The sequence below is a fragment of the Octopus bimaculoides genome, chromosome 1, assembly GCF_046866305.1.
Source record: "Octopus bimaculoides isolate indiv1 chromosome 1, ASM4686630v1, whole genome shotgun sequence".
NCBI lineage: Eukaryota > Metazoa > Mollusca > Cephalopoda > Octopoda > Octopodidae > Octopus > Octopus bimaculoides.
Genome location: NC_142928.1, coordinates 82,422,531 through 82,435,388, shown reverse-complemented (window position 1 = coordinate 82,435,388; position 12,858 = coordinate 82,422,531). Strand labels below are relative to the sequence as shown.

Here is a 12,858-nt window from a genome sequence, read left to right as displayed (position 1 = left end):
TTTATTATTTATATCTGTTATTGATCTCTAAGATTGGGAGAAGGCTACACTTTGGAGGAGAGATATAAAACAATAAACGTTGCCCTTTCAAAGCCTAGTCAGGCTCATGGACCCGGTTTCCCAGTTTCTATGGCGTATGTGTTCTCCCCAGCTGGACGGGACGCCAGTCCATCGCAGCGTTACTCAAGAAACAGGAAGAAAGAGTGAGAGAAAGTTGGGGCGAAAGAGTACAACAGGGGTCGCCACCACCCACTGCCGGAGCCTCATGGTGCTTAGGTGTTTTCACTCAATAAACACTCAAAACGCCCGGTCTGGGAATCGAAACTGCGATCCTCCGACCGCGAGTCCGCTGCCCTAACCACTGGGCCATTGCGCCTCCACCGAGGAGAGATGTAGTCAGTCATATTGACACTGTGATGATGGCAATTTCTTTGTACCTGAAGATCATGAGGAAGAGCAACACACCTTTAAGTGGTTATGTGAACTGATCATTGATGTTGCAGGGCATTTTTCCTGCCTACACTTAATAGCTTTAAAGTGAGATCAGTCCACACAATCCGATCCTACTCTTTAGACTTGGTGGCCTGACCACAGCTGCGGTGACCAACAAGCTGTAGGTTTTTTACATTGGATTGGCTTTTTTCTAGGTGAATTGCCATACAGGGCTGGTGAGCTCAGCCTACCTTGGAGTTGCTGGAAAACTGACTGGATAGCTCTATAGTCAAATGCATTCCAGCCATGACCATCTTACTTTTTTTTGTTGTTTAGCACTGGATTGGTCTGATTAAGCAAACCTATGATCCAAACTTTTCCATCATTGATTGTCCCATTTTGTATGGTTATTTAGGACTTCATTAATTAATGGGTCTCTTCTATTCTTCTATTTTATAGTAGTGTATACTTTGAGGGAGATTTGGTTGTGATTATTAGCTGGTTGGTCATCCACAGAGATTTGCTTATCTCAATCAGGGAAAGTGTTCTCTGGACTCCATCATTCAAAATTTCCTTCTTTCTCTATGCTAGTAGGGTATGATATGATGGAGATTTGGCTGCCATTTCTAGCAAGTCAAATAATAACATAGAGGTTTTCTTGCTGGCTTATCAGCAACTGAAGTGAATGGTGCCTGAATACAGTACGTGAAAAGATGAAGAACTGTATTACGTCATCCAAAAGTACAATACTTTCATTTTTTAAGTCTAACTGCCTAGAATCACTGGCTTGAATTGGTTACAGATTAGTTCTAAATATGCTTCAGATTCAGAAGTAACTTAAGCAATTTAACAAATGCTTTTAGAGGGAAGGTTGGTCTCGTAAAGCCCAAACCTAGGAAATTATTCTTGGATCTTATCAGTTAACACTGCAGAGTTTTCAAGATACAAAAATATAGTTCACATTCTTTAGCTATTGAGGTTTTTCAAGGCAACTATAGTTGCAATTAAACACTGAGGCTACTTATTAAAATAGTAGCGAATCTGATATCAGTGGCTATGATACCTATTATGGTGAAAATGCAAGATGTTGTAGCAGCACTGGAGGCTGGATCAATTTCACTAAGTAGTTGAGCAAAGGATATTTAATATGTCTGTAAGTCTGCCTCTTATGTGTCTATAGTTTACAATGAATACAGCATATGGAGTACATACATGCTCCTTTTCTGCTTACTGAGCCAGACCATTTCCCTGAAGTTACCCTCAACTCTTGGTTTGGCTACCATGCTTGGAATTTCCTCTCTAATTCTCCTATAGCTTCAGCTAAGAGTACTAGGCTGTCAGCATATAGGAATTCCGACAGATAGCCAATCTTAAATTCCTCTGTAATGGCTTTAAAGACACTATGATGAATGAGAGGGGACTGATGACTGAACCATGATGAACTTCTACCTTTATGTCAAATTCATCACTGACTTTCACTTTATTTCTGTGTCTAAATACATAGATATATACATATATACTTGCATCCATTCATTCATTATTTCACTTAGCCATAGCAATACTAATAACCTGGTGTTAGAATTCAGTGCACATATACTTTAGAACAAAGCATCAGTTGAGTACAGAGCAGTAATAAGAAATTAAAATGACAAGGGAATAAGAAATTATGTCATGAATTTCATTAGCTTACAGCTGTCTTCTGCTATAAGATGCAATGCACTCATAGTTGAATGCTTGTGTATCTCCCTATAGCTTCATCAGAGCTTCAAACATGAAGTGCAATTTTATTTGGAAAAGCATTTACTTATATATTTGTATATACACACAGAAAAGCATTACCAACAGAAGAAGTATAAACATATGTAGGAAATAAAGTCAAGAGTTTGAGGTGATTAAGCCCTCTCCCAGAAGTGGATTATGATACAATTTTATTTGACTATATATGAAAAAAAAACAGGTATATGAAAAACCCCTACAGAAATAATTAAAAGTGAAAATCTAAAAATATATCTTGGGAATGGAGACAGATTGAATGTGACAAAATTCAAGACAATGAGAGAAAGAGAAAAAAGAGAAACAGCATTTACAAGAGTCAGTAAAGATTTTTCTACATGAGGATACTTGCCAGATTTCCAATTATCAGACCAAGAGGGATGGACTGGTGGGGGGGGGGGACATGCATAGAGAGAGTGTGGGAGAAAATGAAGCAACAGTGGCAAACATATATCTTCATACATATAATATATAGACACACAGATGCATATACACACAAGTATACTTCTATACATGCACCAAAACGTGTGTATGTTTGTGCATGTAGGTGCATGGCTTAGTGGTTAGGCTATTTGGCTCACGATCATTTCCTGGGCGATGTGCTGTGTCCTTGAGCAAGACACTTTATTTTTGCATTGCTCTAGTCCACTCAGCTGGCAGAAATGAGTTGTACCTGTAATTCAAAGGGCCAGCCTTATCACACTCTGTTTCATGCTGAATCTCCCTGAGTAATATGCTAAGGGTACACATGACTGTAGAGTGCTCAACCACATGCACATTAATTTCATGAGCAGGCTGTTCCATTGATCAGATCAACTGGAATCTTTGTAACTAACAGAGTGCCAGTTTATATACACACACACATATATATATGTATATATGTATTTAAAACCAAACAGTTTATTTATTAAAATGTTGTTGCATTCAAAAAAAGCTATCAGTTAGCTTTAAAATTGATGGTAATTGTTGTCAGAGGGCTGGTAAAGCACTCAGCTGGTACTTGAGGGGTACAGGTTCAATTCCTGTAGCTGCCTGCTGGCAACTTTTTTCTGTCTTATAAGGGTAGACATGCAATTTTTCTGCTGTTCTCACAGCTAAGCTGTGTTTGAAATTTACTTTTTTGTTTGTAATATATATATATATATATATATATATATATGTATATATATATATGTATATATATATATATGTATATATATATATGTGTGTGTGTATATATATATCTGTTAATAATATTTATATGGGATCACTGTGTATTGACTAAAGAAAATAGTATAGTCAATGCATGGTGATTGCTTATAAGGTTTGAGCTTATATTATTATTATTATTTACAGAATTGTTACTCATCCCCATTTCTTCATTTATTGCAGAAAACACACACACACACACACACATGTACTATAGGCGCAGATACCTACAGTTACATACAGGGACACACATATATAAATATATTGAAATACATGTATATTGACAGATGTACATGGATGGATATATGTACATATACACATACCTACAGATATATATGTGGTTATATACATATACATACATGCCTAAATATATACCCATACATGTACTCCTACAAATATAGACGTATATATATACTTATATAGGTATTATATTTGTGTGTGTGTATATATATATATATATATATGATATTTATAAGCGAGTTAGTTGATGAGTAAAATAAACTAGTATTGAAATATAACCTCTTAGAGCTACAGGAAATATTCCAGTTGTAATGGATTGATAAAGAACTCTATGAAAAGGTCAAATAACATTATTATCTCTATCAGATTATTAATACGTATAATATGAGGTGCTCAGAAGTATTTAGCATATTTAAATAGGACTTTAACCAAATCAAAATAGTTATAGGCAAACATTAAGTTAGCTCTGCCTGTTAGATGTGCACTTCTGATGTGAATATACTGGCAATGAGGTACTTATTTACATCTTCATTAGTTGCTAACTGCAAACTGACAGCAAAGCTGAGTATAGTTTTAAATATATTCATATTAGAGGTGGAGCCAGGGAGTTATAAGAACTGTAAAAACTTCTTTTATTCAATCATAAGCAATATACAGTGTAAATATCTTTACATAAAGAACTTAAATCATGAAAATCAGCATTAAAATGATGTCGAGTGGAGATAACTTAATGCCTGCCTCTAAGCAGTCTGATTCTGTTAACTAAAATTCCATTTTTTTAATGTGCTAAAGAGATTTGAGTATCAGATATTTTTTTTATATACTTGTGCGTGTGTGAGTGTATTGTTTTGGCTTGATCTTTCTGTAAGCATAACTACATTTTCAATTTCTTTTTTTTAGCGCATGTATGTTTGTTGGTTTGTAGCTTTGTGTTTTTATGGATCTGTCACTCAGTGTATATGTGTTCAGAGTGAGAAATGGAGGATGGCTAACTTCCCTTATCAGTTAGAAGAGTGGGGTAGGTAATTTACATAAAGACACACATACATAGACTCCTGTATAGATAGAAACATATATACATAGATGTGTGTGTATAGATACATACACATGTGCATATACATACATAGGTAGGCATATAGACTCAAACACATAGAGAAACAGGCAGATATACTTAAGTATTATAAACAAATATGTGTTCCAGTTATGAATCCACTTTTATGGCCTAAGTTACTGACATTACTTTCATAAACTCAACTTATCAATCCCTTGGTGGCATTGGGAAAGTTTCCCACTTGAATGATGCATGCTTTTATATTTGTGTTTTTTCCTCCAAATTAAGATCCCTTCATAGAGATTTGTATTTTGACTTGATTGACCATGTTGACATGTCTGAAAATTTTTAAGCTTAAACCTTGCCTGTCCAAAGTATTTTCATAAGTCTATCTTAAACATTGATGCTTGTTTTCAGACTTTTAGTTTGCCTTTGTTTCACAAGTTCTGAGTAATATAAAGCTTTCCTTTCACAAGTCCTAAGTCACTCAGGTGGTTTTAAAAAAAATTGGGAATGTGTGTTTATATGATACATGGAAGATAGGGAAATATGACCTGTATACCACATGTGATATTGTTGGCACTCCGTCGCTTACGACGTCGAGGGTTCCAGTTGATCCGATCAACGGAACAGCCTGCTCGTGAAATTAACGTGCAAGTGGCTGAGCACTCCACAGACACGTGTACCCTTAACGTAGTTCTCGGAGATATTCAGCATGACACAGTGTGACAAGGCTGACCCTTTGAATTACAGGCACAACAGAAACAAGAAGTAAGAGTGAGAGAAAGTTGCAGTGAAAGAGTACAGCAGGGTTCGCCACTATCCCCTGCCAGAGCCTCGTGGAGCTTTAGGCGTTTTCGCTCAATAAACACTCACAACGCCCGGTCTGGGAATTGAAACCGCGATCCTATGACCTTGAGTCCGCTGCCCTAACCATTGGGCCATTGCGCCTCCACTCCACATGTGATATACAGAACAGGCAAAGGGTTAAAAACAAGGATTTTGCTAATAGTTAATGCAAAATAAATATAACACAACTGACTGTTTTTTGATATTTGAACTATGATTGAACTCATTTTACATTGTTCCAAAAGTTAGATTATATTAACACAAACCTACTGAATCTCAGACTTTAACAACAGCCTCAACATCAAATTTTAGCTATTGTCTTTTTCTTTTTTTCCATAGCCAATATTTATTTCTCTTCAGTTATTGTTATAATCGTTTTCATCTCCCCCCCCCCCACCACCACCACCACAACTTTTCCATTCAAATAATTCAAAACTTTAAAAACAAGTATGAAAAATAACTTTATGAAGAAGAATTATTTATAAGTTAACTTTGATGATGCCAAAATTTAGAAACAAACTTTTATTTTTGCATTCTGTAATAAATTCTGTGCATAAGATATGAGTAAGTCTGTTTCATTATTCTTTCCATTTTTTTTAATTGATTCCTTTTTTTACCCTTAGCATAGTCAATTTATCTTAAGTGTATATAATTTAATTTTAAGTTCTGAATATGTGCATGCCAATTCATAGCATATCAGATTATTATATTGCTTCTAGTGAAACTCTTTATGTATTATCACATAAAACTTGTGCATTCATCCCTGGAGGTTGTCAGGGTTCTTTTTCTTTTTTTTTTTTTTGATTAAAAATTTTCTTTTTTTAGCAATAATAGAATTCCAGTTTACAAAGAATTTTTTCTTAACTGATTATAGTTCTCTAATCACAATTCCTTTCAATTTGTTTTTTCTAGTTTTTATTTACTTATTTATTTTTCATATTAAGCTATATTCTGAACACTTAGCTGTATCAATTCTGCTCCAGATTGTTTTATAATAGTGCAAAAATGTTCATAGAACTTTGGGTTGTTTACTTGTAACAATCACTAGAAATCTGAGAATAGAATGCATTTATAATTAAATATCCAGAAAAAAAACAAGCTTCTGGACTTCAGCATTTCTATTAGGTAGTGTACTAGTTTACAATTAGCATTTACATAATAATTTTTAAAAATTTCATGATCAGATATGTATAGTGGTCAGAGATCTATTGTGACCATCACAAAATGACATGGTTTATTATAATCTAAGATTGATTGATAAATACATTTTTACATTTTAAACAATGCAAACATATAATTACAAGGAGTACATGTGAAATTGCAGGCTACTGCCCTTACTTGAGTAGTTTCATGTCATAATGAACTAGAAATTGAATTAGAAAAGAAATGTGAACAGGCGCAGGAGTGGCTGTGTGGTAAGTAGCTTGCTTACCAACCACATGGTTCTGGGTTCAGTCCCACTGTGTTGCACCTTGGCAAGTGTCTTCTATAGTAGAAGACTTGTGGCACAAAGAGCCAGAACAAATACTGTAAAACATTTTGCATGTTTTGTGAGTGTGCACTCAGGTACACACGTGTATGTCTAGGTTTGAAAGATTCAGTCAATGTTAGATATAGATGTCAAGTGGAAATGGAGAAAAACAAATTAAGGGAACGTAATTTCTCAGATACATCTCGTTGCTTTCAATAATCTGAAGATGAATTAACAAGTCAGCTGACCTGTTAATACAACAGTTAAATCTTCTTCTCTCAGATTTTCAATATAGTCTTAATCCCAATTAATTAGAACTAAACGTAATAGTCAGAAAGCTAATAAAAAAAAAAAGAAATGCCTGAATTAACAAATAGGATAATGATTCAGACAGCCTTCTCTAGAATACCCAGTTAATGCATTTTTATGTATTATTTGACACATTGCTTATTCAGTACATGGTGTGTATTATCATTCAATGCTTGATTGATGACTAGTTATTATATCATTATTCAATGCATGATTCAGGAATATTTATGTACCAGTCAGTGTAATGATTGATGAATAGTTTATTATTAAATACAATGTTGATTGTTTATTTAATGCATGATTAACAGTTGTGTATTATACAATGTAAGGTTAATGAATTATATATTATTCAAATCTTAATTCAAACCCTGCTGTAGTTGATTTTACTTATCTTTCCTAGAATTACTATCATAAAAGATAGTATTGCTCCAAAAAAACCAGTGATTCTGCCAATGTTTATAACCTCCCCATCACACCTCACAAAAAGATTAGTTAATAAGTAGCAGATTGTAAAATAAATATCAAATATGAGACAACTAAGAATAAACTGGTACCTTCAAGCATTTAATAACATTCATTCAGTGGATGAAAACAATGGAACCATTTGAAGCATTACACAATATTAGCATTTCCTACTGTCACACAAGGTGCATTCCAGAAGTTTCCAAACTTCTTCAGGAAAGACATTAATTAATTTCAAAAAGTACAAAATCCTAATCTCCTTCAAATTAGGATCCTCTGACTTCAATGCATTTGTTGTAGCACTCTAGCCCCATTGAAGTCCTCCAGAATGAAGGTTTCCCAGACCATTGTCACAGTCTCCTTTGTCTTAAAGGCAATTGCCCCTGAAGTTCTCCTTCAGTTTAGGGAACAGCCAAAAGTCACAGAGAGCAAGGTCTGGATTGTAGGAAGTGTGAGAGGCAGTTTTTATGCCCATCTCTGTCAAATAATTGGTTAATAGGATGCTCACCACTGAGCACCTTGGGCACAAACTTTGCACATGTTCAGATCTTCATCAATAATTCCATGTACAGTTGCCACACCAACTCCAACCTGCATGTTTATGGTCTGTCTTTATAAATACACGATGGTCTTCATTGAGAAAATTGCAAATCTTTTTCAACCAGCTCTGATATTCTGACATCCCTCTCCCTTCCACACCTCTTATCTCTCACCTCCTCTCTACTGTCCTCGACCCTCTTCTGCTAGCGAAGAAGTTAATCTATAAGCAGTTTGGAGCATTTCATAAGTTTCTGTAGTGTTTTTGCTCAGTCTAACACATGGTGAGCTTCCAAACATTATAGCTGCATTCTGCAATCTAGTCAGCTGTGATAAGCAGTGCTTAATAGTGTGTTTAAAGTGCTGTTACAGCCAGCTTCTTCCATCTAGAATAACAAAAGTTGGCTGGTCAGCTTATTAGATGTATAGTAATGACATACAAAAATTGTAATAATCTAGGACAATATAACCACCTCTCTGAAGAAAGTCTCAAAACTTCAGGAATGCATCTCATATTACATAATACAAACACTTTCCAACTATATTACAACCTGATATTAAACCACATATATACTGCAGTGCACAACAGTTCTACAACACTATAGTATTTCAAAATATCACACTACAATTTTTAAAGCACTGTAGAAGATAAGATTGACTCCCAGATTTGAGATAATGCAACATGATTTTAATCCCTAATCATTTCATTTATTTCACAATCACCTTTGGAATGACATGAACATCTCAGAATCCTATTTCATCCCAACTAAATCATAGACATGTGAGCTGAGTTAAAGCAACTGATAATTTCTCCTATATTCATTCCATAGAAATGCTAACAGCAGCATTAAAAAAATACAAAGAGTCTTAAACGTCTTTTTTACTTTAGGCACAAGATCTGAAATTTTTGTAGTGTTTTTGTCTAGTCTAACACATGTTGATTCCCATGACCCTGAAAGAATGAAAGGTAGAGTGAACCATGGTGGATTTTAAACTCATAATCTGAAGATAAACAAAATGCTACTATATATTTTATCCAGCATACTAATAATTTTTCCATCTCGACGCTTTTTAAGAGTCAAATAATCAGAGCTGAATTGACTTATTTTCAACAATGTTTTCTTGAGTTAATTAAATGCTTTTAACAATTGTATTTAGAAACTACATGATTTCAAAGTGCCATTCTTAACCATGCAACTACAATTACATCATCATCATCATCATCATTGTTTAACGTCAGCTTTCCATGCTAGCATGGGCTGGACGATTTGACTGAGGACTGGTGGAACCCGAAGGCTACACCAGGCTCCAATCTGATTTGGCAGAGTTTCTACAGCTGGATGCCCTTCCTAACGCCAACCACTCTGAGAGTGTAGTGGGTGCTTTTACGTGTCACCGGCACGAAGGCCTGTCAGGCGGTACTGGCAACGGCCACGCTCAAAATGGTGTATTTTATGTGCCACCCGCACAAGAGCCAGTCCAGGGGCACTGGCAACAATCTCGCTCGAAAGTCCTTACACATGCCACGGGCACAAGTGCCAGAAAGGCGACGCTGGGCACAGGTGCCATCACGATTTCGCTTTCACTTGCCCCAACAGGTCTTCGCAAGCTGAGTTTCATGTCCAATGAAGGAGACAACGTTGCCATGGGTGCCAGTCGTCGAATTTAATTCGATTTCGATTTCACTTGCCTCAACAGATTTTCGCAAGCAGAGTTTAGTGTCCAATGAAGGAAAGGTACGCATAAGTGGGCTGGCTACACCACTTACATCTATATTAAACAATATATATTTCATATGAAATATATTTCATATATTAAATAATCTATATTGTCAGAGTCATGCAATATAAACCGTAGCTGTCTCATTTTTTCTTTTTAATTATTTTATCTTATCTTCTATTCTTTAATGGTTATGATTAAGTTTTTAGGAATAGAATTATGTTTTCAAGTCAGGATTTCAGGTTAGATTTTAAGGGTAGATTTACACAGAAAGAGAAAATGTTTGAAAATAAAGGAATTTGTGAATTTTTATTTTTTTATTTGCAGTCATAATCTCCAACGTTTAAAACTTAGAAATCGGAAGTCGACGTTTTTAAATAAATTAGAAATTTAAAAGGTTTGGTGGGAGGATGTTAATTACTCATATATCTTTGTATATCAATATACATTTCATATATATTGGTGTATATGTGTAGGTATATACATATATATATATATATATATATATATATATATATATATGCTGCTTGGATTGCCATGGCTGGAATGTCATTGTGTTTCTTTATACAGTTGGTTATTAAAATTTGAGCTATTTTTTTATGAAAGAAATAATGAACAATGTACATCTGTGGCAAATAATTTATTTACTGTGTCTTAAGTAATAATTTTATGCAGAATCATGATGATTCTCATTTAGCAAATTGACTGCCAACTGTCTTCTTTAATAACATCAACTGAAAAAAATAATGTAATGATGACATAATGAATTTTGATTCCTAATTTTTCACTTTTTTTTCTTTTTCTTCAGAGTGGTAATAAGTACCTTGTTCTTAAAAAGCAATACCGTTCAAACAAACTTCTTGGAAATAAGATCTCTCATTTTGAACCACAATCCCCTCCAGCAACACATGCGTCTGCACCAACATCACACGAAGGCGAAAAGACTGACAATGTTCTCCGACAGAGCAAGCGAGCCAAATCAGAGCCACCTAACATGCAACTGTCAGCTGGTGTTCAAATAACCATCCAAGAACCACAATCAGAAACCGATGAAACCATTTCCAAGAGCCAAAGTGAAAATAATTTACAAAACAATAAATCTCCAAATCTTGGACAAAGCAGCAACACTGCCTCTACATCATCAGTTGCCTCAACAGTAAGTGCGGATTGTATCAATTGGCTTTTTCCTGTTCAAAATTCTTAGTTTTGCATGTTTGATGCTGCATGTGCACGTTATTTTATTTTTAAATTTTTGTTATAATGTCACTTGTTTTTTTTTTTCCAGATTTTTTAGCATAGTATTTTAACGATGATTAAAAAAATTTTTGGTTCTCTCTTCTTCCTTTTTAATCAACATATACCACTCTGTGTCTCCTAATATAATCCATAGTTGCAAATGTATACTTGTACAAAGTGACAGAAAATTATTTTGGGGTGTTGGCTATTACTCCAGTGTTTATGACATAGCCACTTTTCAAATTGAGTCAATAAAACACATAGGCTATGTGTGACGAATAATGTTTACATTATTAGAACTGCTTTAATTCGAAATATATACATGTATATAAATGTGTATATATATACGTATGTATGTATATATAAATGTATATAAATGTGTGTGTATATATATATAAATGTATATAAATGTGTGTGTGTGTATATATATATATATATATATATATATATATATATATATATATAAATGTATATAAATGTGTGTATATATATATATATATAAATGTATATAAATGTGTGTATATATATATATATATAAATGTATATAAATGTGTGTATATATATATATAAATGTATATAAATGTGTGTATATATATATATAAATGTATATAAATGTGTGTATATATACATATATATATAAATGTGTGTATATATATATATATATATATATAAATGTGTATATATATATGTGTGTGCATATATCTGTATGTGTATATATATGTGTGTGTGTGTGTATATGTGTGTGTGTATATATATATGTTTGTATATATACTCCCAGCTTACCAGTTCTCAATCAAACCATCTAACCCTTGCCTGCATAGAAAGTGGACATTAAACGACGATGGTGATGATATATATGTATAAACAACGGTACAAGAATCACCAATTTCTAGAAATAGTCAGAAAACAACTTGACAGCCACATTTCATGAGGTTATCTCACAATAGAAATGTGTTTTTGTTCACTTGCTCACTTTTCCTCATTCTCATGTGGCTAGTGGCTCAGGTGCCTATCGAGTTATTTTCTGACACTTATTTCTAGCAATTGGTACCTCTTGCCGCCTTGTTTTAATTTGCTGTTAGGTTTTCATTGTTAATAGGCCACCTATATTATATTTAAATATATTTAGTTTATTATATTATATTATATACTATATATATATATATATATATATATATATATATGTATATATATATATATATATATATATGTATATATATATATATATATATGTATATATATATATATATATATATTGTATATATATATATATATATATGTATATATATATATATATATATGTATATATGTATATATATATATATATGTATTATATATATATATATATGTATATATATATATATATATATATGTATATATATATATATGTATATATATATATATATATATGTATATGTATATATATATATATATATGTATATATATATATATATATATGTATATATATATATGTATATGTATATATATATATATATATATATATATGTATATATATATATATATATATGTATATATATATATATATATATATATACATATATATAATATATATATATATATATATATATAT

At 33.0% G+C, this 12,858-nt stretch overlaps 1 protein-coding gene across 1 annotated transcript in view; it reads left to right on the top strand.

Annotated features, from left to right (window-relative positions):
* The window catches only part of LOC106880999 (uncharacterized), a 69,535-nt gene that overhangs the window by 14,394 nt on the left and 42,283 nt on the right, over window positions 1-12,858 (top strand). Inside the window, exon 3 of the mRNA XM_089344856.1 lies at window positions 10,840-11,200. Within this exon, the coding sequence (XP_089200982.1) occupies window positions 10,840-11,200 (361 nt within the window). The remainder of the gene's footprint in view (window positions 1-10,839; window positions 11,201-12,858) is intronic.